This window comes from Pogona vitticeps, chromosome 6 (genome assembly GCF_051106095.1).
Source record: "Pogona vitticeps strain Pit_001003342236 chromosome 6, PviZW2.1, whole genome shotgun sequence".
Lineage (NCBI taxonomy): Eukaryota > Metazoa > Chordata > Lepidosauria > Squamata > Agamidae > Pogona > Pogona vitticeps.
This window is the reverse complement of record NC_135788.1, coordinates 97,965,449-97,992,970: the sequence shown is the minus strand read 5'-3', so window position 1 is coordinate 97,992,970 and position 27,522 is coordinate 97,965,449. Positions and strand designations below refer to the sequence as shown.

Sequence of the window (27,522 nt, the reverse complement as noted above, 5' to 3'; positions counted from 1 at the left end):
GCACAACCATTTGTGCAACCAATCATGCAACAGACACTTTGCCAAATAGCACAATCCCTTGTGCAATCGGACACTGATTCCAGTCAAAGGAATATACCTTCAAAAGTATATGTCTATCAATAGTAAATATCTTTCTAAAATTAATATGCAGTATTAGATGCAGTCACAAAGAAGCCACCACTGCAAACATCTACATCATATGCCACAAGAAAGTGTTATTTTCACATTATACCCAAATTTAGCAGAAGTGGCCAGTTTTCTTATTAAAAGATGTTGTATTGTCGAGCATGCTTTGAACAACAATTTTTGCTAAATCAAAGGTAATTTTTAAATAGAGACTTTAGATATTGGGCTAGAAACACTTTTGTACTGATTAATGTGTATAGAATAGTCTCTTTATTCCACTCAAATATAACCTCACTGATATAAAACTTTGTCCTTTGCAAAAGTCTGGAATGTTGAAATTACATATATCTTGGAATCTGGTTGAATGAACAGGGGAATCATACCCATATAAGAGTCATAACAGAGGGGCAGTTTTCTTAATGAATATAATATGCAACAAAAACTTTAAGAATGTGTATTATATGGTGCTATGTATTCTCAGTTCTGCTGTATGGTGTGGAATCATGAACTTCAGCACAGCCTATTTATATATTTAAAAAGAAGCATTTCAAAGATCGCTTTATCACAGGATGCTAAGAAATTATTGGACTGAGAGGGTGACCATCAAAGAAGTACTAATGGGAATGACTAAAGACCAAAAATTCATAAAAATGCAGAACGTTTCTCTTTTGTCATGACTGAGAAACAAAAAGTCCATATTGTTAAAGCTGATCATTCATAAATTGGAAAAGAATTGCAGAAATGAGAACTTATTGGTTGAAAAACTTTAGAGACTGATGTGGCTGCAACAAAAATCTGTTAACAGCTGGTGCACTCAAAGCTGAGAAAGCCATTATAATGTATCACCTTCAGCAGGATAGGAATAAGAAGGTGAAGAAGTTGGTTTAAACTTATCTGAAAATTTAACGAATACTTCCAACACAGCATAAGTGGCTGAGGTACTCAAAGTTCATATATTAACAGTAAGATATCTTTATGTCTGTTCTAATGTTTAAAACTTTGGACAGAATCCAACAGAATATTTATGCCTATGTAAGTGCACTGGCATAACTCAAAGTGGCAAATAGCTTCTAATTTATGAATCCTCAATTGAATTCCTAGTTGTGTGCCAAGTCACGGAACTGGCATAATACTGGGAATTCAGTTGGGGACCTATTAATTAGTGGCTGCTCACAACCCCAAATTACATTGTTCCTACTAAGATGTAAATATTCAGTTAGATTCTGGTCAATGCATCTTGATCTGCAAGAAAGAGTAAGAAACAATATTAATTATGATTTATAATTTACAATTTCAAATGTTCACAAATAATAATATTCCTAATCCCTTTTGGTTAAAAAAGAGACTTGGTTTTGACCTAACAAAAGTCTTTGTCACTTGCAACATTACTGTCACCCTCCTCATCTCTTGACCTTGTGGAGCTTCGATTTAAAGGGATCTTTTTACTAGTGTAGTTCTTCATTATGTAATTCTTTTCCCAGTTTGTTGTAAACCACCTTGCAAATATCATGGAAAGGTGTCATAATACTTTTAAAATAAAGTATTGGTTATTAAGATTTGCTTGGAAGGGAATAGCAAGAATAGATGAATCCTGAACATTGTTTCATTGCCAAGCTTAGACCAAGAAAACGTATACAAATTGTACTTAGTCAGAATACACCACCACCTATTGTTGGAACATTAACATTACATTTTAAATTCTCTATCACTTACCCTTGCCTTTGGACCGTTCACGAGGGAAGATTTCGGGTGTGATCAAACAGCACGAAAGGTGTGTGATAAATCGCATCAGAAAGGACTGGTCTGCCAGGAGCAATTTCCCTTAAAGCAACCTTTCTAGCCATCAGAGAATTATTTCACCGCGGTCCCCAAAAGTAGTAGCTCTATTTCTGGATAGCTCAGTGGTTTAGGCATCTGGCTAAAGTGCCAGAAATTGGGAGCATGATTCCCAGAGAGTGTTTCCTTGACTGGGGCTGGATTTGGTGATCCATAGAGTCTCTTCCAGCTCTCCAGTTTTAAGCTTATTAAAAAGATCCAGCATGGGCATGAATTGGGGTCAGACTTCAATGAATAATGACAACAAACACTATAATAAGTATCAGAAAGTAATTACTGTACTTTTTAAAAGTAATTTTCCAAGCTCTGGGGTGAAGATAATACTTGGCTACTGCCAAGTACAGGAAATATAGTTGCCACCCACACACACCCTCTCTCTGTTGGTGATCATTGACCGCAGGCTTAGCAATGTCAGAAATGTTGTACTCCAAAAGCCTAACATTTCTGCACTGTGGTTGAGAGACACTTTCAGAGGTGAGGAAGGCCAGAAATACTAGTAAGTTGGATGATAGGCATCCTTCAGTCTCGAGAGACTATGGTAGCGTGCTCTGTATGGAGGACTTGGAACAGTGTCTAGTGTTTTGACGCTCTACGTGAAGTTTTAGTGTCCTCTCCAGGGCACAAAGCTGGGTAAAATAATATGGAGGATAGGCTGTTACCGAACAAGCAAATCCCCCCTCTCCACGTCACTGAAATAGTCCAATGGAACGGCAAGAGCCAATACAACTGTTTTCAGCAACGTCGCAGGAGTTGACAGAATGACATGAACTACCTCCAGGACTCCGACTCCGTATTTTGCCTCAAGGTTAACTCCCAAAGCCTTTTTCATCAGTGGATATAGCCACAAGGCAGTGGAAGTTTGAAATCAGAATTTTCCTGTTCTTAGATGGGCTGTCTTCCAGGGCTGAACGAGTCCCACTTACCCGGCCTGCTCCCTCACGGCATGAAGGACGATGGTGGTGCCTCAGTGGGGGTTTGAAATCAGAGTTTTCCTTCTCTTAGATGGGCTGCCTTCTAGGCCTCCTCACGTGTCTTGGATCAATTGGATCAATGATGAAGAAAATGGAGGGTATATGGGTTTGGGTTTTTTACAAAAAAGTGCATCCTGCTTCAACTTAATGACTGTGTTTGCAGACTTAAAACCTACATGGGAGACTGCCCATGTAGCAACCTTTCTTCAAGGTCTGTTACAGCACTTGGAATTTCAAGATGATGGAACAGCAAGGAGACGACAGGGAGCAATGAAAAGATCTATGTAAATTGGATGAATGGCAAAGAGAGTCAGTACATTTCAAATCAATGTTTTCCAGGTGGTGGTGGAAGGGGCTCAAGAGTGTTTGATATGTCATTATAAATTTTGGTTAGTTGTAGATGTACTTTTACATCTGTTTATTTAAAGGGCTATCACATACCCAGTTCAATTTTTTTAAAAATAGAAAAACATAAGTAATAAGCAATCAAAATAAAAATCACAGGATACAATCCTGTTGCATTACATAAACAAAGTTGTAAGTCTAAGTCCTTCTTAAGTCCTTAAGTCCCTTCTTGGCCAGCATACAAAGTGCCCACACACACACACACAATTTCCAGGGACGTTTATGTCAACTGATTTGATGAGGGTGCACAAAACTTCAAGAATCAGAGCAGGGGTTCTTTGTTTACAACATTACATTACATTTCAGGATTTTGGCCTTAAGAATAGTTATGGAAGGAATAAGAAATAAAACTGCTGCAGCGAGCCAGGATTTGTGCAAATTAGAGTGCTGATTTTGAATAGGGAGCACCTGTCAAGGAGGCACAGTGGAGAATCAAACTCTCAGCCTCTGCAGCTGGATACATAAACCACTGAGCTATCCAACCGTTCCATAAATATAGATGTTTTGTTGAGTATGGAGGTTTTTTGATAATACAGGAGAACCACAGTATCTGCGGAGGAGGATCAGTTCCAACCGCCCACCCAGATGTAAAAAACCCTGCAGAAATAGCAAATGCTATACGTCGTCGTTGTTTAGTTGTGTCCGACTCTTCGTGACCCCATGGACCAGAGCACGCCAGGCCCTCCTATCTTCCACTGCTTCCCGTAGTTGTGTCAAATTCATTTTCGTTGCTTCGCAGACACTGTCCAGCCATCTCATCCTCTGTCGTCCCCTTCTCCTCTTGCCTTCACACTTTCCCAACATCAAGGTCTTTTCCAAGGAGTCTTCTCTTCTCATGAGATGGCCAAAGTACTGGAGCCTCACCTTCAGGATCTGTCCTTCCAGTGAGCACTCAGGGTTGATTTCCTTTAGAATTGATAGGTTAGTTCTCCTTGCAGTCCAGGGGACTCTCAAGAGCCTCCTCCAGCACCACAATTCAAAGGCATCAATTCTTTGGCGGTCTGCTTTCTTTATGGTCCAGCTCTCACTTCCATACATCACGACAGGAAAAACCATAGCTTTGACTATTTGGACTTTTGTTGGCAAGGTGATGTCTCTGCTTTTTAAGATGCTGTCGAGGTTTGTCATCGCTTTCCTCCCAAGAAGCAGGCGTCTTTTAATTTCGTGGCTGCTGTCTCCATCTGCAGTGGTCATGGAGCCCAAGAAAGTAAAATCGGTCACTGCCTCCATATCTTCCCCTTCAATTTCCCAGGAGGTGATGGGACCAGTGGCCATGATCTTAGGTTTTTTTGATGTTGAGTTTCAGGCTGTTTTTTGCACTCTCCTTTTTCACCCTCATTACAAGGTTCTTTAATTCCTCCTCACTTTCTGCCATCAGTGTGGTATTATCTGCATATCGGAGGTTGTTGATATATGGTTCCCTCTAGTGTCCAATTCTGATTAACACACTTTTTTTAAAAAAAGAAAATATTTTCAGGCAGTGGATAAGTGAATCATGAATGGTTGTTCTGAGTTTTTCAGGCTCTTTGGCCATGTTCTGAAGGTTGTTCTTCTTAACGTTTCACCAGTCTCTGTGGCCGGCATCTTCAGAGGACAACACTCTGTGCTGTCCTCAGAAGCTGTCCTCTGAAGATGCTGGCCACAGGGACTGGCGAAACGTTAGGAACAACCTTCAGAACACAGCCAAAGAGCCTGAAAAACCCACAACAACCATTAGATCCCGGCCGTGAAAGCCTTTGCGAATACATTGAATCATGAATACCAATCCCACAGATAGGGGATCCTACTGTATTCTCTTTGAATCACTTTTGTTCCTTATATATATTTTTTGTGACAACAACTGCAATTAGACCAAGGAAATTAAAGTAGAATATTTTCTAATAATATATTATATTATATTATATTATATTATATTATATTATATTATATTATATTATATTATATTAATAATATATTAATAATATATAATAACATAGATAGATAGATAGATAGATAGATAGATAGATAGATAGATAGATAGATAGATAGATAGATAGATAGATAGATAGATAGATAGATAGATAGATAATTAGAAAAAAATCTACTTTAATTTCCTTGGTCTAACTGAAGTTTTTGTCACAAAAGGCACTTTATCTAAACTTATAGGATGTCTGGCTATCATCCACTTAAGGCAATGATTACAGATGGGCACCAACCGCTGGTTCAGTGGTTTGTGCCGGTTCGTTTATTGCCCAAACAGGCACTTAGTGCTTCCCAGGCCAGGCTCTCCTGGCAAGCGCCCACTCAGAGGCAGCACTCCAGCTTCCCTGCCTCACTTCCTCCAGGTGCTGCCTCTCAGTGACCATGGGCTGGAGGAGGCAGGACTGGGACGTGCCAAACAGCTGTTCAGCCAATAAACAAACCAGCATAAACTGCCAAACTGGTGGCCTGTGCCCATCTCTAGTCATGATCAATTTTTGAAATTATTATTTGCAGGTCTCTGTTTCGGCTACAGCCTCCCAACCAAATGCGTATAAATAAATGAGGACATGCTCTGCACATCTGAGGGAAGTGGGCTGTAGTCCAGGAAATTTTATTTCAAACAAAACTTGCCAGTCTAAGGTGCCGCAAGATTTTTTTTCTTTTTGCTGCAACAGAAATAGTACAGTTCTGATCCTCCCGTGTGTGTGTGTGTGTGTGCGCACGCATGCGTGTGCGCACGCACGCGTGTATTTGTTTTGTCGCACATCCCCCTCCCCATCAATTCCTGAGACCTCATTATTTCCTATATTTGCAGGCAGCTCTGTAAAACTACCTTGTTTGTCTGTAAACAAGCTAGAACAAGATATTCCCCAAATTGCACCATTTACCTTGGAAGAAGGTAATCATTACCTGAGCAGAAATGCTGCTTCGGAGAGGACAATGGTGCAAAACATTGTCTCCATATTTTGCCTTCAGTTTCTAGTTCTACAAAGGGTAGAGATTTGCACTTTTTTAAATGGAAGATGAGAATCTGGGCTGGATTATGATCTAAATGGGTTCCAGGTACTGTATAGGATCTGAGCAAAACCCAGAAGACCAAGTAATATGGAAAGCTTATCCTATCAAGAAAGGTTGCCATGCTTAGAGCTGCTTAACTTAAACAAAGGGTCTGTGGGAGGAGTATAAGGTTATCCATTGCAACTGAACAGAGACAAGATCAGGGAAGATAATATAGATCACAGTGGAGTTACGGAATTCAGTCATAAGATGTGATGACAACCATTAACTCTGATTGCATGAAAAGGGGATCAGCTAAATTCAGGGATGCTATGGCTTTCAGTGGCTAGTAGGGTGGTTATTCAGTATCCACCTATGCATCTTAGTTTGCTGGGGAATGCAAGACGAAAGGTGCAACTGAGTTCATGTTCTGCTGGACTTCCGCCAGGCAACTGGTGGCTGGTCTCTAAACAGACTGTTGGATTAGAGATGCCCTTGGTTGGATCCAGAATGGCTCCTGTTATGTTCTTAAATCAGAATCAGTATAATTTCTGTGAGTTCCAAAAAGGATGCCCAAAACAAATAGAACTTTGGAAAATCCAGAACAGAAAGAAATATAGCTTATACAAAAGAACACAATATAAAGAAGAGTGAGTATATTCTTCCGGTCCAGGAAAGGAGCAGAAAAAGACAGACTTCTCTTTTCTTTCTGGAATAAGCTGATGCACCCTAGGAGCAAACAAAAATCTGTGAGTGGAGAAAAAAGAAAAAGAAGTGCATCCTTATATTTGGGTTCCTTCATAATATACTTTATAAAGCCTTCTTACTATTCACTTTTTACCCCACCTTTCTCCTTAAAAAGGACTCAAGGCGGCTTGCATCACTAAAAGACAATATTTAAAAGCAAAAAAAAAGCAGCAAGAACACAAATATTAAAAATGAATCAAACAAGCAGTACACTAAAATGGTAAACAAAATCAACCCCAAAAAAGTACTCATAGCAACAAGACACAACAATCCATTTAAAAACCTCTCTGAGACAGTCACAAAGAGAACACCTGCCTGGAGAGCAAGGTCTTTGTCTGCTTGTGGAAAGATAGCAAAGATGGAGCCAGTCTACAATACCACACTAGGAAGTAACAGGAAAAGGACTGAAAATAAACCTGCCAAATAACTTAATGCTTTTATATAAATCCATGGATGCAACTATGTTTTCAGTATTGCCTATAGTTCTGAATGAAATGGATTGATTCCCTAAAGGAAACCACAGGCTTGAGTTTGCAAGAGCTGAGCTTGAGTTTATACGAATTAAAGCAAAGTGTGCTGCTTATATACCACCCCATAGTGCTTCAAGCACTCTCTGGGGGGTGTTACAAGTTAATTACAGTGGGGTCTTGACTTAAGAACGGCTCGAGTTAAGAACATTTTGACTTAAGAACCGCTCTCATAGGAAAATATTGACTTGACCTACATACTTAGATTTGAGTTAAGAACTGAAAAAAACCCACGTGGGAGGCAGGGAAAGTGCAAAATTTGAACTTTCAGTTAACTGTTGGCCAGTGAAAAGGGTGCCTGTCTGCTTCCTCACTCCTCCCAGCATTTAGAGAGTGGATTGGGAGACAGTCTTCAGACTGCCTGGTACTGTACTGCCTGGACTGTCTTTTCCCTGCCTTCCCTTAACCTTTCTTGACCTAAGAAAAAAAGAAACAAAATATCCCCCTCTAGTGGTCGAAGGCGGAATAGCAGCTTCCCATTAGTTTCTATGGACGGAAAAGAGCAGATACGGATCAAATGGTTCTCAATGCATTCCTATGGGAAATGCAGATTTGACCTGAGAACTTTTTGACTTGAGAACCGCCTTCCAATACGGATTAAGTTCTCAAGTCAAGACCCCACTGTATGCAGGCTCCACATTGGCCCCACCCCCAGCGAGCTGTGTATTCATTTTACCAACCTCTGAAGGACAGAAGGCTGAGTCAACCTTGAGCAGCTACCTGGGATTGAACCTCAGGTGGTGAGTAGTTTGGGTGCAGTACAGCAGTTTAACTACTACGGACAAGAATTGAGATCACTTATGTATCGGGTCACCGTAAGCTGGAGGTGACTTGACAAACGCAACAACAACAACAACAACAACAACAACAACAACAACAACAACAACAACAACAACAACATATAGCACAGAATGCTCTATCTCAGAATCATGCTGTAAAATTGAGGAACTAAAGAGGCAATCAGAATCGGTGAGAAGAGGGAACATATGCAAGGTTCATTTCAAGAGCTAAAACAGCAGAGACTCCACTGTAAGCCTTTGATGGCACCTAACAACCTAGTTTAAGAAGGGACTGAAGGGTGAGGGAAGAACTGAGCAGGCTATAAAAGTTCATAGGAAAGGGAGAAACGAGATATTACATTTTACCACTCTTCTATCTGTTAGTTTTATTGATTAGTTGCTTTTGAAATGCTTTCTCTTCTGCCACATACACCCCGACCTCCCAGTGAACACAAAAGCCAACACAGAGCTGTGCCTCTCTGCACTGCATCTTCACAGAAATCTTGTGACAGGTTCAAGGTCACCCAGCAAGTTTCACGGCTCACTGGAGATACGGACCCGGATCTCCCCAAAACCCAGTCCAATGTTTCAACTGCTGCAGTTGAGCTTGAAAGCTATTTTCTAGGAAGAGAGATTTTGAAGCGGTTGAAAATCATCCTTGAAGCTTTGCTCCCGAGTCCTGGATGCGGGAACATCCAAGGACTCGGGACAGACAAACCACTCTTGCTTTTCAAATGCTTTCTATAGGCAGATTTCCAAAAGTTGTGTTTCAGCAATGCTCACAGAGACAAGCACGGATGAAAATAAAAATATCGCGACACGCTAAAACACAACTAATTTATTTCAGTGAAAGGTTTTTAAAAAGCAAGAGTCTCAGCTCTAAGTTCTGGGTCTCAATGGCGCAACATAAAAAAGGGTGGGGAGAGAAACAAAAAGGCTATAAAAAGACATACAAGAGGGTGAAACTAAATTTTCACCCTTCCAGCAATTATTTTTTTCTGTCCTGCCATTTCCACACATTCCGTCAGAGAAATAAACCTGTTCGTTTTTAAGTTTGCATTCTACTGTTTTATAATAAATTATGTATTACAGACAATATAGTAATTCCCAAGAAACTCTGCGGGGGCCGACCAATAGGAAAAGGGAGTCCCACAGTATGATGTCCTTCGGGATTTGTAGTTCTATCCGCCCTTGTCTGCGACACGAGGTTTAGTGGCTGATTTCCCTCTCGGGTTTCCCGCTCCGACGGCCAGGACTACGAGTTCCATCTGGCTTTGCGGCCCGAAGATGAGAGCCAATGCGGGGATGGGCTACGGCGCACAGAATGTGCGTCAACGGAGAGGGACCAGGTGGTTTGACTGGGCGTTCATGTGGAGGTCAGCGCTCCGCGGCGAGGTGAGCTTAAGCGAGTAAACTCGGCGGTCTTGGGGCTTTTCCCACCCCTTTAGTTGGCTCCTCTTTCTTGTCTGTCGGCTCATCGCCCTTGTCCGGGAGGCCCGCAGTTACGGTGGCTGTTCAGCAACTGCAGGGAAGGAGCGGGAAAGGGAGTGAGGTGGTGATAAGAGGAGCCTTGAAGGGGCGGGAATGAAAAAATATGGTGGCCGGAGAGAGAAGTCCTGGATTCGTGCACTCAGATTTAGGGGGGGGGGGGGGAGAGGAAGGAGTGCACATTGCACAATACTTTGCACTATGTTGGCCCTAAATAAATAAACCAAAGAAACAAAGCATTTTGCCTGATATACTTGCACAGAGATCACCTCTTCTAAATAAATGTGTTTTTTTTGGGGGGGGAGAGAGAAATTCATTTGAAATGTGATACTGGAAGAGAGTTTTGCAGATGCTCTGGACTGCCAGAAAGACAAAACAAGTTGGTCGTAGAGCAAATCAAGCCTGAAGAGGTAAAAATGCTGAAAATGAGGCTGCCATGCTTTGGGCACATCATGAGAAAGCAGGACACTCTGGAAAAGACAATAATGCTGGGAAAAGTTGAGAGCAGCAGGAAAAGAGGAACAGCAAATGGTGGATTGACTCCCTAAACCACAGGCTTGCGTTTACAAGAGTTGAGCAAGGGTATTAAGGACTGGACATGTTTCAGATCTCTCATTTATAGGGTCACCCTAAGTTGGAGGTGATTTGACAGCACATAACAAGTTTGATTATGTGTAGACTTTTGTAATTCTAGAAAGCCTGGCTTTTGTCTTAGGTATTTTAGGAAACTGTTTTGCTTCTTCGAATTTTTGATGCTGCTGCACATTTCTTCAGGTGTGACTTCTTGGAAACTTAGAAGTAGAATTGAAACCTGACCTCAATGGCTACCAAGATCTTTGAGACCATTGGTAAACTTGGCCTGGGGCTAGCAGTTGCTGGTGGAATTGTCAACTCTGCTCTTTATAATGGTAAGAAGACCATGTCTGTTATAACATTTACTTGTCAGCTGCAGGTGAGTGCGCCTGGTTTAGTGATACCCATTTGGGATTCTTTAGTAGGATACAGATAATAACTTAGGAGAAACAAGTGACTCCTTGACCTTCTGACAAAAATAACTATTAAGGTAGAGCTCCTGTCTTACATAGTTGCACAGTAGTCATTTTATGTAGACAACATTGGCCTCCATCCTTAATACTCTCTAAAGTCAGACAAATTGATATGAAATCCCGTTGTGAACTTTTTGTAGACTTCATAAAAGAGAGAGACAGAGGCAATTTGGGGGGGGGAGACCATAAACAAAGATGTGTCATGCTCAATAGTCACAGAATATTATTGGATACTTCAGGAAGGGGTGGAATGGAATATCCTGTGTATCTGCTGAAGAGTTTATGGCTCTCTAGATATCAGCTGAAATCCTGTTACTTGGCAAAGGAAGTTGCAACTAGAGTAGGGTGAATTGAATCATTGGAACATATGGAGGAGCTGACTTGTCAAAACCCCATTGATTTCAATGGACCTACTTTAGGATGACTTACTATGCTAAGCAACAGGATTTCAGCCAATATCTGGAGAGCCACAACTTCCTCACCAGATACACAGGATGTTCCATTCCATCCCCTCCCCAGCAACTGCCTGTATTACCAGTCTAGGCTAAGAAAATTAGATTAGGAGGTAGGCATCATTATGAAGCATATGGCTCAGACAGGCAATAACCTCTACCCACGGCGGAGGCCAAGAGGTAAAGGACAGTTGCTCAAAGTTAGTGAATGTATTTGGCATATGGGGAGCACAGGATTGATCCACCTGAATATGAATCTGCATCTTGGCTGAATCAGATGATGGGGAAAAGACTGCCTCTCCAGAGTGGCAATGCCATTCATGAGTGGTCAAATATTCTGCATGATTTAAGGCAGCTTCTTGTATCTGTTTAAGCCCAGATATTTCAGTAGCTGATATAGAGATGGTGGCTCTGCCTGCTTCTCTACTCTTCCTTATAGGGAACTTTGTCATAGGTGGTAAAAGCGTGTCTGTATTTATTTGTGTGTGACTCTCCAGGTATATTGGTTAAACTACAATACTGCAGCCAAAACTCCTCACAACCTGGGTTCAGTCATAGGTAGCCTACTTGAGGTTCACTCAGCCTTCCATCCTTCTGAAGTTGGTAAATTGAGTACCCAGCTTGTTGGCGGGGGTGCAGTGTTCAGCTTGCATAACTAAATTGTAAACTGCCCAGAGAGCGCTTTAAGCATTGCGGGGCAATATATAAGCAGCACGTTTTGCTTTTATTTTAAAATCCAGAATCATTTAATGGGAAACAGTACAGTAGCTTTTAATGTTTCTTGTGTTCTGGGCAAGCTATTGCTGAACTTTGGTTTGTTGATTGTTTTGACTCTTCTCTAGTGGATGCAGGCCATAGAGCTGTCATCTTTGATAGATTCAAGGGTGTTCAAGACATCGTAGTGGGAGAAGGCACACATTTTCTTATCCCCTGGGTACAGAAGCCAATAATCTTTGACTGCCGCTCTCGGCCACGCAATGTTCCAGTGATCACTGGAAGCAAAGGTGAGTAGGTGATGGATCCTGTAGCTTTGCAAGAGATTAGCAAAAATGTCTGGTTCTCAGTGCTAGTGACTCTAGCAACGACAGAACAACCTTTGCACACTAGATTATCCTAGAATCTTCTGGAGTAGGTTTCATTACATGCATCCAGGATTGCTACAGCCCATAGTTGGTAAAACTTGAGTCAAAGCAGGAGAAAGCAAAAACAAGTCGCTGTCATAGCGAATTATTATCCACGTTTAGTTGGTTTTGTTTCCCTGGGTTCTAAATCTGCTGGGAACATGCAGAACTCAGATCTTACTGGGAAGAGGAATATATGTCCCTGCAGATGTCATGGGCCATAACTCATTATGCCTCTACATGGCTATATTGGTTCAAGAAATTAAGTATAACACCATAGTTTGCCCTGAACATTTGGTGGCTTTATTTTCAAGTGTTTTTTGGGGAGGGACCTTCAAAATGGCCACAGAGGCTAGGTGCAGCCTATGTATCATATGCTTTCTCTTCTGCTAAGCCCAATCACCCCTCCATTGTTTCTTAGTGGCATTTGAGTAGGTTCATTTTTGATTTGCTGAGCTGAGTTCCTGCTCTAATCTGCCCTTCTTATCCACTTTGTAGATTTACAGAATGTCAACATTACACTGAGGATCTTGTACAGGCCAGTGACAATTCAGCTTCCCCGGATTTTCATGACGATCGGCGAGGACTATGATGAGAGAGTGTTGCCTTCTATCACAAATGAGATTCTTAAATCTGTGGTGGTAAGGACAATGCAATAGCTTCATCGGGTGTGGGGGTAATACCTAAGCCTGGCATTTTAACAGGGTTTGATGCTTAGCTTCTAACCTTTTTGTAAGCAACTGCTTTGGACTGGTTTACTACCCCCACCCAACCACCACTTGTTGCACCTGTCATTTCCTCTGTCCATCTGGTGGCTTTTTGGTTCCCTCCTTTTCCACTAGAGCTTCTATGCAGTTAGGTTTTTGGCATTATGGACGTATCCTAGTTTGGTGGGTTGCAGTTAAACAGTGAACTGAGATTTTGGGAAAGGGTTTGCTCAGGTCCTGGAGGCAGGTTATACCAAACCTAAACAAGCTCTTCTTTGGCCATCTCCCTCCTGGTTCTCTTCAAAGCTTACACTTCTCTTTAGAAATAAATCTCTAAAAGGCAGTAAAAGGAATGAATCAGTCTAGTGTGCTTTCCCAGAGGAGCCAGTGTAATATTAATGGTTGGAGGGCTGGACAAGGATTTGGAAGACCCAGGTTACCATTAAGCTGTGAAACTCACTGGATACCTTTGGGCTACTCACATTCCCTCAGTCTTATCTACATCAGAGGACAATTGTGAGCAATCAGGGAAGATGGGATGTACTCAGACTTGAGTGCACTAGAGGAAAGGGGTGCTATAAAGGTAGCAGATTAATTTCATGCAGTTTTCATCAGAACAACTGGTATCATCTAGAGATGGGGTATTCGTATCTGAATACGAATACCCCTGTATAGCTGGACTCAATGAAGGGCCAGCCCCTGGGCCAGACCATAATCCACTCATGCATGCGGCGGCAGTGGTGGCAGCAGCAGCAGCAGCAGCAGCTTCGGTCAGCCGTCCAATCACTCCCGAAGCCCTCCCCCCAGGCAGGGGGAGGGAGAACGAGTTTCTCTGCACGGCCGCCAAGTGGCAGGTCCCATCGGCCATAGCCAGTGATACAGCATGATGGGAGTTGCAGCTTTAGCAATATTGGAGGGGCAGGCACAAGTTTTGTCTTCCTGCATCAGTCAGCCAGCTGACTGGGAAGGCCATCATTGAGGCATGAAAGCATCATGCTGGTGTTTATCATCCAGCAAGAGGCATTGTCCTTGAGAGTCACATTTAGTTACCATGACCAACAGATTAGTATTTGCCCTATGAATAGCCTCATCACAGCTAATCCACATCAATGTCTGTGCATATAGAATAAGCGGGGGGGGGGTTTAAAAAAGGAGAAGATATTGCAGATCCATTCTCTTGTCTCATTAGAGCAGGAAAGAGAAGCCTTTGTTTTCTGTTTCAATTCCTAGAAGCCCAATAGGATGACTAGTGGTAAGGATTAGAAACTTACCACCCCATAAGGTGGAGATGAAGGAATGCAGTTTGAAAATGTGGATTTCATGTGCCAAAACCTGAATTGGAAGTTGCTGCTTAGGTATTACTTTGTTAGAATAGCACAACAACAACTTGCAGGGACCTTTAGATTAATTTATAAGAATACTTGAGATTGTCTCTTTATTGAAATCTACTTTATTTCTTTCTCAATGTTATTTGTCTTAATTTTGTTTTAGGCTCGTTTTGATGCTGGTGAGTTGATCACCCAGAGAGAGCTAGTTTCCAGGCAAGTTAGCGAAGACCTCACGGAAAGAGCAGCAACATTTGGACTCATCCTGGATGATGTTTCCTTGGTAATAATCACTCTGTACTCCAGATGCTTTGCAGTTTACAGTTATAACCCCCCTATATCTTTTTTTTGGACTGCATCCCCCAAAATCACCCATGTTGGTGAAGGCGTTCTTATCACCTGAATTTAAAGTAGATGCAACAGCAGTAATCACATGTTCCTCCCTTTTACCTCTGTCTCCAACCCCTGCTACCTTTCCTCTGTGGCTTTCCTTGTGTGTGTGTGTTTTTTTCTAGACTGTAAGTTCTTTGAGTTAGTAAGGACATCAGAACTATACTCCATGAAATGCTAGGTGCAGTGATGGCACTGATTAAGTAAAAAAAATCCAGCAGCCAAAGCCATGTATATTGTGTGCCTCTGATGCCTAAGTGAAAGCTGCACGTAAGCTGGGGACCCTGGTTGATAACTGGAACTGGTTGTGCTTCTCCATCTTTAATGCTGCTACCTGGTATCATCATAATAGTTTACAGACAGATTTTTAACTCCACCATTTTCCATTTAGACACATCTGACATTTGGGAAAGAGTTCACGGAAGCTGTTGAAATGAAGCAAGTAGCCCAACAAGAAGCAGAAAGGGCCAGATTCATAGTGGAAAAGGTGAGGCTGATGTGCTTATTAATGGTCTTACTCTCAGCAGTAAGTCTGGAGGATTTTTTTACATCCTTATCCAGGACTCCATTTGTCTCATGTTGCTCAGAATCATTTTTTTTCTATTGTACCACTTCTACTGTATGAATACTTTCGATCAGAGGAACACATGAAGAACATTGCTGAATTGCAAAGTAACCATTTGAAAAGTAACTATTCTGGACTGCCAAATTTTTGGAATCTAAAATAACTTTCAGTTATGTTGAATCAGACCATTAAGTCCATTTGGCCCAGAAAGTCCACAAGCTGGACAAGATGCCATAGCATCCTCCTGTTTGGGTCCCCACACCAACTGGTATTCAGAAACATACTGCCTTTGATTCTGGGGACAATATAAAGCCATGGAAACCAACACCAAGAGATAGCTTTATCCTTCATAAATTTGTCTAATCGATAAGCCTGTAAAATAGCCTGGATTGTGAATGATGGTAATTGCCTTGAGGTCAGTTATCCCACCTGAGGAGGTCTTTGTCATCCTTACCATATGCTCTAACCCAGTGGTCCCCAACTTTGGGCCTCCAAATGTTCCTGGACTTCAACTCCCAGAAATCCTGGCCAGCAGAGGTGGTGGTGAAGGTTTCTGGGAGTTGTAGTTCAATAACATCTGGAGGCCCAACGTTGAGGACCACTGCTCTAACCCAATCTTGCGTTTGCCTAATTACACTGGTCCTTGGTAAAGCCAGGTTGTAGTCTTCATTGAGCCAGTGAAACCGTGGAGCAACCGTGGTCTAGTCATTCCCTGTCAGCCTTACCCTGCTTCACAAAATTGTTGTGCAGAGAAAGTGGAAGAGCTCGTTGAAGAGAAGATGAGATACAAATTTAAGTATCTGCATAACAAACAGAAAAATACACATAATTCACCAAGTACCAAAAAATAAACTTAAAAATGTTATGCCCGTAATTTTGGATTATCAATAGAATCAATGGGGATTTAGAAGCAAATGTTGCAGTATATTCTCATTTCTTGGGATTACTCCTGTTAAGGACTCCAGGCAGTCCATTCCATCTCTCCTTTCCTACTTTTTCTCTTCATTTTTTTCTTGTCCTTTAGACACTCAAAGCACTGTGGGTGCTTAACACAAAATGGTTCTCATTGGGCTATTTTTAAGGAGAGAAGTTGCCCCTTTTGGTGTGTGTCAAAAAAAAAACTTCTGCAGATTTTGATACCTACCCCAAGCAATCTGCTTCCCCCTTCATTTTCTCAGTCTCCCCATTTTGGCTACAGAATTTGTAATTACCGGGGGCAGATGAGCTGATGACTGGCACTGTGAAGAAAAATTGCATGTGTTCATTATCCCTTTCCACTCATCCACAGGCGGAGCAGCAAAAGAAAGCTGCTATCATCTCAGCGGAGGGGGACTCAAAGGCAGCTGAGCTGATTGCCAATTCGCTGGCTTCAGTGGGCGATGGCCTCATTGAATTGCGCAAACTGGAAGCTGCTGAAGACATCGCTTACCAGCTCTCACGGTCCCGCAACATCACCTACCTGCCATCAGGACAGTCAGTGTTACTCCAGCTACCCCAATGAGTGTCCTTTCTGCCTGGAATCTCCCCTTTTTTCTATAATTCCCTTGAAAAATAACAAATTAGCCCAAAGTAATCAGTGAGATTTTCCAATTTTGGGCTGAGAGTACAGAAACTGAAATGGATTGAAAACCACGGGGTCTAATAAAGGCAATTAATCTCTCTTCCCTCTGGAATATTACTTTTAGTCAATCAGGTACTCAGGACAAAAACTTTAGAGGAATAAAAGATTGGTAACCTAAGATGGGCATTTTCCATCCTGGCTAATTTAACAGTACATCCTCTGGAGAAAATATCTGTTCCGGGTCTTGCCTTATCTGTTCATTTTGAGCCAGGATAGGCAGAGTATGCCCTCCAGATGCTATTAGACTTAAACTCCTATCCACACGCCCCCCCCCCCAACCAGCATAGTCAGTGATGAGGAACCCTCGGGGTTGCAGTCCAGCAACATCTTGAGAGGGGAATTATATTTTACACATTCATCCATATCCTCAGTGCTAAGCCAGCTTTAGTGTCCTGCTGTCTAGAGGAAGGAAAGGAGCATATTTTCCTAAGCTGCTTCCTTTCTGCCAAATTTAACATCGCAAAAGCCAACATCAAAAGTAATCTTCCCCAAATTCCCTCCTCCACAGTAATGCTTGCAAGTTGAACCAGCGGCAGATACAACACTGAAGATGGTTTCTGAAAGTAATATGTTCCCACTTGGAGTTACAACCCTCCTTTCACATAAATCTCCTTTCTTGGGAACAGCTATCCTTTATAGCTTATCCACAACTGACGGTATCTGTCCTTGCACGGGAAAAGGTTGATCCTAGCAAAGAGGAGGCATCTGTTCCACATTCTCATTCCAGCTTTAAGGGTGATACGGCAGAGTCGCCTGCTGAGAGAAGCATTCATTAGTGTGGTATCAAGGCTCTTCTAATTATTTCAAAAGATACTCACTTAGCAATGAAACTGCAAAACTATGGAGATTGTATTAACCAACCTTCTATAAATAAATGAGCAAATAATATGCTCCTTCCTGATTGTCTGCTTCATATTTAATAGCATCGATTGACATCAGTGTTTTTCTTGCTTTTGGCAGAAATGGCATTTTCCATCCAGTTGGTGCTAGAGTAACACTGGGATTTCTAGGAATTGTAGATAAATGGGTCTGGTGGGTCATGAGTAGACATTGGGAAAGTTTTGTTTTGTACTCTTGGGATTCCAATTTCCCAGCCATCATTATTATTGGCCATGCTAGCTGGGGGAATTTTAGGAGTTGTGGAAATAAAATCTGAGCTCTAGATCAGTGGTTACCAACCTTGGGTCCCCAGATGTTTTTGGACTAAAATTCCCAGAAACTTTCTTTCACCAGCAGCTGCACTGGCCAAGATTTCTAGAAGTTGTAGTCCAGGAACATGAGGGGACCCAAGGTTGGGAAGCACTGCTCTAGATCGAAGGCAAACACATCTGTGCCTGATCACCAAAATTCTTGCCAGCCCTAATGCAGTGGCTGTGAGACTGAGTGCAAATCAGGATGTCTCTAATTTGAATGTCATGCCTGCCATACGTTCACTAAGTGGCCCATTGCTCTCCAATTGCCCCCCCCCCACCGCAGCACACATTTAAGGAGATGGTTGGAGGGAAATAATAGTAGATTGTTTTACAGGCTTATTGTAAGGATTCGAAATGTACAATAAATGGGAAGTGCTTTGAACAGTAGAAAGCATGTGTATGCTAAATCTCCAAAATTACACTATACAGAGGTGCCATGACTTACGAACGTCCCGACATACGACCATTTTGAGTTCCGACCAGCTCTGGCTGCAAAAGTTTGCTTCAACCTGCGGCCAGAGCTTCCAGTTACAAACAAAAAAAGTCAGGGGAAAAAGGTGGGAAATTCAAATTGCTAACTGTTGGTGGAGAAGAGGCTGCTTCGTTGTAGCTCTTTCAGCCAGGCAGTTAGAGAGTGTGCGATGGGAGAAGGTTTCAGACTGTCTGGTAAGATAAGGTGCTGCTTTCTGCTTTTTAAAAGCTGTTCTGGCTGGGTTTTGCAGTGTGTTTTTGGGCTTTGGGGGTTACGTTTCTGTGCTGTGATGGGTCTTGGGGGGTTGGTTATTTTGGGGTTTTTTTCCCATTTCCGATGGGTCTTGGGGGGTTTCCTTGCTTTCTGGAGGTTTTTTCCCATTTCCGATTGGTCTTGGAGGGTTTGGTTTTTGGTGTTTTTTTCCCCATTTCCGATGAGTCTTGTGAGGTTTCCTTGCTTTTTGGTTCCCCCCCATTTCTGATGGGTCTTGTGGGGTTTGGTTGCTTTTTGAGGTTCCCCCCCATGAAGGGTCTTGGGGGTTTGTTTGCTTTTTGGTTTTTCCCCCATTTCCAATGGGTCTTGCACAATCTGCTTGCTTTTTGCTTTGTTTTCTTTGCATTTGCAATGGGTCTTGCATGCTTTATTGCTTTTTCTTTGAATTTACAATGGGTCTTTCTTGCACGCATGATTGCTTTTTGCTTTGCTTTACATTTGCAGTGGGTCTTGCACGCTTGATTACTTTTCTCCCTCCCCCCTTTGGTCTGAAGGGATTAATCGTGTTTCCGATGGGTCTTGCAGTGATTTCTCTGCTGAAAGGATTAATTGCATTTCAATGCATTTCAATGGGAAAATGGTGCTTTGACTTACGACCATTTCAAATTACGACTGGAGTTCCGGAACCAATAAAGTTCATAAGTTGAGGTTCCACTGTAAAATGGAGTATCTTTTACATTTTGCAGCTGGGAACTCTAGAAGCTTAATCACTATGGCGTATCATGGAAAGCCTAACATTAAGGATTCTTTTTCAGTTTTTCTAAGCCATTTGATGCCATCTTGAATTACTAGGATTACTAGAAAATTACTCCTGTTGAATACCATAGGGGAGCTACTTCTGCAGCAAGTACTCTTGTTGGCTGGGTGGTTCTGGGAGTTGGTCCATCAAAATACCTTTTTCAATCTGGTATACAGCAGCTGGGACTGAAGAGCAATCTTGGCCTGGAGAGCAGAAAGGAAGTTATCAGCCAACAGTCCCAGTGAAAGCTTTTCCCAGGCTTTTCAGCTGGAGAAGAAATGGATGCGGGGAACACACTCCACCACCCACTCTATGAGAAAGAAGACTTGGGAGCTGGAGAAGCAATGGGAAGTAATACTCTGGCTCTACCTCTTTGTCCGATGAACAAGGGCTACTAACGGATGTTCAGACAAGACCACCTTCAAGGGAAGGGTTGCTTGAACCAAACTGCCCTTAAATGCCTGCATAACAAGACATCAGCTTGTTTGAAGAGATCTTCCTCTTTTTTCTTTTCCTTCCCTTTCGTCTCTCTTATTTTCAGATCATAACCCTAAAGACTGGACTGCCACCCCTGGCCTTCCTTTTGTTGTTGTTGTTGTTGTTTTGCTTTGCTTTTGCTTTTGAGACACTTAAAGAAACAGTGTCTCAAACAGGAAGTCAAATAAATTGAAAAGAATAAGTACACACACATTTCCTGCCCATATAGTGCCCAACTGGCAGTTACAAACTATTTTTAGAAATTCTTACAAAATTGACTAATTCAATTTTTTCCAAAATGTAAAGCTGACATAGTCTTGCGTATGTCTTTTGATATATTGTCCTCTGCTAAATAAAATGTCCCTGCACTCAAATGTGCCAAGGAGTTCTCAGTTATATTATTTTTAAAAATCAGCCAACACAGAGTTGAATATGCCACTATATTAGCTGTAAGTAGGATTACAGCTAATATAGTTATGGTGCAAGTTTAGAATTGGCATGCATGCAGAAATAAAGGTATAGTAGCCTTGCAGAGAGAGGTTTTTTTAGTCCATTGTACCATGGATCCATCTAGCTTTGTATAATCCATTCCAAAGATTGAGAACATAGAATCATACATTGTTTTATTGGAATGCACTCTAGCGTAGAATGCTATCATCATCATTATAGTTAAGAACCAACTCCCTGCAAATGCAGGAATTCCGAGCTGAAGCATCCTTGACGGATGGCCACCCAACCTCCTTGTAAAGCCACAATGAAGGAGGACCCATCACCTTCAGAGACAGTATATTCCCTGTGAGCCTCCAGACAATGTGGACTATTGTATCCATCATCCCTGGAAATGATGAATAGCATCAGCAAGGCCCCAAGCTTTCCCGTTCCTTATCTATACTGACTCATGACTTCCTGGGGTCTTAAGCAAGGGTCCATCCCTGCTCCAATCTAGAGATACCAGGGAATGAATGTGACACCACTTGTGTCATGCCATTCAACAATGGCCCCTGTGAAGCTCTGGAGGGCATCTTTAACCACTGTTTTTTTTTTTTTTTTTTTAAAGCCCTGTTTTGGTTTCTGAGATTTCATGACATTCAGGCTCATTCTCAAGTTCAGTTTTTAAAGGGAAAGGTGCTTGTAGAGCAGTTTTGCCTGTGATGCTCTTGGCATTCTCTTCCACCAGTCAGGTGTGGTTTGAACGGGCAACTGATGCTTGTGAAATGTTTTGGATGTCTTAGCAGAACAGGTCATAATTTCCAAATAGCTTCCAGGCCTGTCTTCTCCTTGGCTGTGGCTCCAACTCCCAGCTTGACTGTCTTTCCCCCACTCTTCATATTTTGCCTGTGCACTAGTTCTCTGACCAAGCTGCCTTGAACCTACATACTAATTCAGCATTGTCTCTAGGACACATATGTAAGCGGGGGGAGGTTCCTGATGATTTATGTTATTTTCTGAACCATTGCTTCCTGCAAGGAATTCTCATTTGCTGAGGCATGTAATGATTCCCAATGCTTTTGCTGTTAGCATTACTGTCTGCTAGCTCTGGTATCATCTTCACATATGAAAGTAATATTCTTTCAGAACATCTCTCCTATTAATTTTATTATCTGCCATCCTACGTGCACCCTCAGTCTAAAAATCGCCATTGCCTTGAGAGTCAACTAAATGGTGTTACATCAGGGTCAGTGTATAGAAGGTTCCATTGTCTTGACCATGGTTGCAGATGTTGCTGGGGAATGTTTTCCTTTCTTTTTGTTTCATGAGACACTTTCAAAAGGGAAAGGTTTGGGAGGACTAGATGAGTAGAATTTGAAAAACATACATCTTTTGGACCATAGCTCTCAAAATATGTCAACCACCAGGGCTGCAGATCCTTCTTGCTTTTGTATTCAGTGCATCATCATGCAGGAAGCAGACTTTTTCAAGCTTTGACGATGAGGCTAGCTATAAAGCCAATGAATTTAGGTCTAGATTTGATCATTTTGGTTTGGAGTGTATGTAGGGCAGGAGCAGGCAACGTGATTTATGATCACCTGTGCTCATTCTCAATCTTTATTTAAATACATGTCACGGGGAGAGGAGAAACTGAACCACTGAACAAGGTGTTCTCTGTTCAAGCACAAACTAAAGCATGACTTCACGATCCCTTTCTTAGGTTCAAAATCTTTTAAACTGGATTGCCCGTCAAACAGAGAATTGAGGACTGCCCTGTTCCCAGACGGGCAGACGGCCATCTTAGATTTGGCCCTAAACAGAATGTACAAATATTTTGATAACAGCTATTATTGTTTAGTCGTGTCCGACTCTTCATGACCCCATGGACCAAAGCACCCCAGACCCTCCTGTCTTCCACTGCCTCCCAGAGTTGGGTCAAATTCATGTTGGTCGCTTTGATAATACTGTCCAACCATCTCATCCTCTGTCGTCTCCTTTTCCTCCTGCCTTCATACTTTCCTAACATCAGCGTCTTTTCCAGGGAGCCTTCTCTTCTCATGAGATGGCCAAAGTATTGGAGCCTCAGCTTCAGGATCTGTCCTTCCAGTGAGCACTCAGGCTTGATTTCCTTTAGAATGGATAGGTTTGTTCTCCTTGCAGTCCAGGGGACTCTCAAGAGCCTCCTCCAGCACCACAATTCAAAGGCATCAATTCTTTGGCGGTCAGCTTTCTTTACGATCCAGCTCTCACTTCCGTACATCACTACAGGAAAAACCATAGCTTTGACTATGCGGACCTTTGTCGGCAAGGTGATGTCTCTGCTTTTTAAGATGCTGTCAAGGTTTGTCATCGCTTTCCTCCCAAGAAGCAGACGTCTTTTAATTTTGTGGCTGCTGTCACCATCTGCAGTGATCATGGAGCCCAAGAAAGTAAAATCTGTCACTACCTCCATATCTTCTCCTTCTATTTGCCAGGAGGTGATGGGACCAGTGGCCATGATCTTAGTTTTTTTGATGTTGAGTTTCAGACCATTTTTTGCACTCTCCTCTTTCACCCTCATTACAAGGTTCCTTAATTCCTCCTCACTTTCTGCCATCAGAGTGGTATCATCTGCATATCGGAGGTTGTTATTTCCTCCGGCAATCTTAATTCCAGTTTGGGATTCCTCCAGTCCAGCCTTTCACATGATGTATTCTGCATATAAGTTAAAGAAGCAGGGGGACAATTTACAGCCTTGTCGTACTCCTTTCCCAATTTTGAACCAATCATTTGTTCCCTATCCAGTTCTAAGTGTTGCTTCCTGTGCCAGATATAGGTTTCTCAGGAGATAGATAAGGTGATCAGGCACTCCCATTTCTTTAAGGACTTGCCATAGTTTGCTGTGGTCCACACAGTCAAAGGATTTTGCATAGTCAATGAAGCAGAAATAGATGTTTTTCTGGAACTCTCTGGCTTTCTCCATAATCAAGCGCATGTTAGCAATTTGGTCTCTAGTTCCTCCGCCCCTTCGAAATCCAGCTTGTACTTCTGGGGGTTCTCGGTCCACATATTGCTGAAGCCTACCTTGGAGGATTTTGAGCATAACCTTGCTAGCATGTGAAATGAGTGCAATTGTATGGTAGTTGGAGCATTCTTTGGCACTGCCCTTCTTTGGGATTGGGATGTAGACTGACCTTTTCCTGTCCTCTGGCCACTGTTGAGTTTTCCAAACTTGCTGGCATATTGAATGTAGCACCTTAACAGTGTCATCTTTTAAGATTTTAAATAGTTCCACTGAAATGCCATCACCTCCACTGGCCTTGTTGTTAGTCAAGCTTTCTAAGGCCCACTTGACTTCACTCTCCAGGATGTCTGAACTAGAGGGGCATAAATGGATTTCAAGGGACACACGTATTGCTTGGGGGGGGGAAAACATATTCCATATTATAACAGATTTTTTAATTGAGAAAATGGGAGCATCCTATAGTTTGCACTAGCAGAGATAATTTTTTACCCTCCTTTCCATTTATAAATACCTTGCTTTATTTTTGTGACTGTTTTTCAGATTTCAAATTTAGCTATTGACCTTGAAGAGAGGTGGAGGACACATGGTATCTCTAGGTTTATCAAAAAGGGTCAGTGAGTTAAAGAAAAGGCTGAGAAATGCTGCCCTCAAACAACGGGGAACAGCTTTTCGCCACTATCCCAAATTCATAGATATTCCCAAATATTTTAGGGGTGGCCAGGATCAAGGATAAAATATTGAGCTGAAATGTTCAATCACATTTGAGTTTGAAATACATATTGCCTTATAGAAAGCATTTTAATGTTTTAGAAGGGGTAGAAAGCCTATACAATCAATGGGTGAAGTGGTGTGGTTGTCTGGAAAAGCTGAAAAGGACAGATGTGGCCCCAATGCCTTAAGCTCCACACCCCTGCCCAAGAAGGAAAGATAACAGATCAACATCTGGCTGAAAAAAGGCAGCCATCTTCCCCTTGCACTCCAAAATACAAGCCACACAGCATTGTTTACAGGAGGAGAAACTCATACCAATATCCCATGTGTAACAAAGCTAAGTAAGTCTTTTTTGGCAGAGAAGTGCACAGGACAGTTTGAGGCAAGAATTACAGCTCAGCACAGCTGCCAAGTGAAACCACTGATATGAAAGGAATATCTGTTGGCATCATGGCCAGAATCCCTGTGGAACAAAATGCCCCGAGAAATAGTCAAGGGCTAGGGAAAATTTATCTGGAAGAAGAATGTGACATCTGGAACCCTTAGAGCCTGACTGGAAAGCATAAGAGTGGATAAGATCAGTAGCAAAGAGGCAGGTGTGGCTGTTTTGCATCTTGGCAGAAAACAGCTGTGGTGCATCAACAGGTTTGGGTTTGTTAGGCCTTTCCCCTTCTTTTGCTGCCTAGGTGACATGCCCTCTCATGTCAAACACTAAAGATCAAAGAGGGGAAAATGCCACAGTACACTATGTTGTCTTGAGTTAATGAGAAAGCCACACCAACATGGTCTGGTGAGTCAAATCTTTGCTGTGCATGGAGTAGGGTGTTCACTTTATTATTCCTTTTCACTATTAGAAATGGTTCTTCATCACAACAGATTCCAGGCTGGTGTGCAGAGCACTTGAATGCAGGGAAAACATGGAGCAGCAGACAGAATTTTGCACTGGAACAGAATTTCAAGAATTGCAACCTTGCTGACCAATTTTTTAAAAATGCTGGATGACTTTGCACAAATTATTGCCTCACAGGATCCAGAATCCTGTTGCGCAGTTGTGCCTGTGTAAAAGCTGGTGATGTCATCAGCTGCAGTTGTTAAGGTTTAATATAAAGTTTCCTATTCCCCGCCCTCTTTTCAGGTTCTGAGGTTCCCTAAAGATCCCTTCTGACCTGGGGAAGCCTTTGAGAGCCGTGAGATAGGGATGGAGGGCATAAGGGAAGCCTTTGATCACCTCTTCTGGCTACTCTAGCCACAGAACCAGGGTCAGAAATAGAGATGGGGGTATTCGTATACAAATATCCCCCCACAGGTGGAAATGGGGGGACTGTTCACTCACCATTTCACCATTGTCACGAGCTCGATGGAGCCTTCCTATCGTGCCAGTGTCTGCAATTGATTAGCCACTCTGCCACCTGGCTGAGAGGATTGTCATCCCACCTCCTGCCATGTGACAAAGCCCCCCCTTTTCCCCAAGTAAATTCCATTAGCTCTATTATTCTGTGGCAGCAAAAAGCTCTGTGATGTTGTAGCAACATACCTTAATAGATTTGTTATTCCATAACAGAGCTTGCAAAAGTTACTTTTTAAATTACAGTTCTCCCAATCTCCCAATCAGCACCACCAGTGAGCATAAAGGTTAGAATATTCTGGGAATTGTGGTGCAAAAAAATTGTAACTTTACCCAACTGTGATCTTTGAGATGCTACAGGACTCTTTGTGATCTTTTTCAAAGAGTTATTCCCATTCAAAGGGAAGGAAGTGGGTTGGAGGAAAACCTTTGATGCATTCATCCAATCTGTTTCAAAAGGAGAAAATTAATTTAAGATGTTCATTTAACATCAACCACAGTTAACTAGACTCCTACAACCAGGTGCATGTCCTTTGAAGCTACACAACAAGCCTATAAATATCTATTCAGAAGTAATAACCCATTGAGTTCTATGGTGCTTACACCTAGGCAATTGAGCCTACGATCACAGCCCATATATAATATGTTAATACTTCAGCTGTAGTTCCATGCAAGATTAAAGAGTCTAGACTTGCAAATAGCTTTGTTCAAAAGGGTCTTTATGAGAAGGGAGAGAAAAATGTTTCAGCTTTTGTTATTTTTCAAATAAACAAATTATTTCCATGCTGGAGGACTTTGGGTTAATCACTTTGAATCATAATGTTCCCAGTCATTATCATTAATCAGACCTTTTAAAAAGAAAAACAGCTTATTTAGTTCAATTTGTCTTGTATGTGTAGAGTTTGATTTAAGAAGAGGTAGGCCAATGTCAATCTTCTAGGTGCTGTTGAACTCCAAGACCCATCCATGTAAGCCCTAAGCCAACAGAACAAGTGATGAAAACAGCTGAAAATTACAGTCCAGAAACATCTGGAGGTCCACAATTTGCTCATCCTTGAGAAAAGGAAGAACTTTTTGTATTAAAGGGATAGGAAAGGTAACTCTGGGGCCAGGAAAGTTAGCTCCATTCACACCTGCTGTCCTTGTCCAAAGCTGGTTATATCTCAGGATGTGAAAATTTCTGTTTCCATTTCATCAGAGCTCCTTCTTTAAGGTGCACATGCATTCTCTTCTTGCCCATGTTGTGCACAGAGTTGTGTGATTGCTTTTCTTCCCCCCCCCTTGAAATTCATACACATTTCTAATGCTTTCCTTATACTATGCGTATTTATTTCTGCAATGTAGACAATTATTTACACATTTTATTTAACTGGAGAATCCTTTCAGATTTTACACCCTTTAGTTGCATTCATTTTGAAATACGTGCAATTCTATGCACACTTTATTTCTCCAACATGATCTGTTAGCCTTGGAAGTGTGCACATTCTCCAGGTGAAGGATGTTTCTTCTTATAATCTGTTTTGGGAGACATGAGAGTACTGCTTTTCTTCCAAGTGTCAAATCTGGTGAAATCCTTTTCCATTCCTAGTTGGGTGCTCAGTGAGCAAGACCTCACATGCTTTTTAAATCAGTGACCATGCAATGTGGTGGTGGTGAAGCTACTTTGCCTCCAGCCAAGTCAGTGCAGTTGGTGTAGGACCAGTGACGTGTGGGCTCTAGAAGATATGGGAGACAACAGCCGGACCATTGCATTTCGCTCAAGCTTAAGCTTCTGAACAGCTTTTCAAGGGCAGCCCAAAACAGAGCACATTAATG

At 42.1% G+C, this 27,522-nt stretch overlaps 1 protein-coding gene across 2 annotated transcripts; it reads left to right on the top strand.

Moving 5' to 3' along the window:
* Positions 1–9,616: 9,616 nt before the first annotated feature.
* On the top strand, positions 9,617–17,965 carry PHB1 (prohibitin 1). 2 transcript variants are annotated; one of them, XM_020813486.3, is made up of 7 exons: positions 9,617–9,744; positions 10,612–10,745; positions 12,178–12,339; positions 12,955–13,097; positions 14,655–14,771; positions 15,270–15,365; positions 16,732–17,965. In XM_020813486.3, exons 2-7 carry the CDS (start codon positions 10,658–10,660, stop codon positions 16,942–16,944), a joined length of 819 nt encoding a protein of 272 aa, XP_020669145.2. In that variant the 5' UTR covers positions 9,617–9,744; positions 10,612–10,657; the 3' UTR covers positions 16,945–17,965. The 2 variants fall into 2 exon arrangements, with proteins under 2 accessions (XP_020669145.2, XP_020669146.2); XM_020813487.3 differs by having other exon boundaries at positions 9,729–9,901.
* Positions 17,966–27,522: the final 9,557 nt, after the last annotated feature.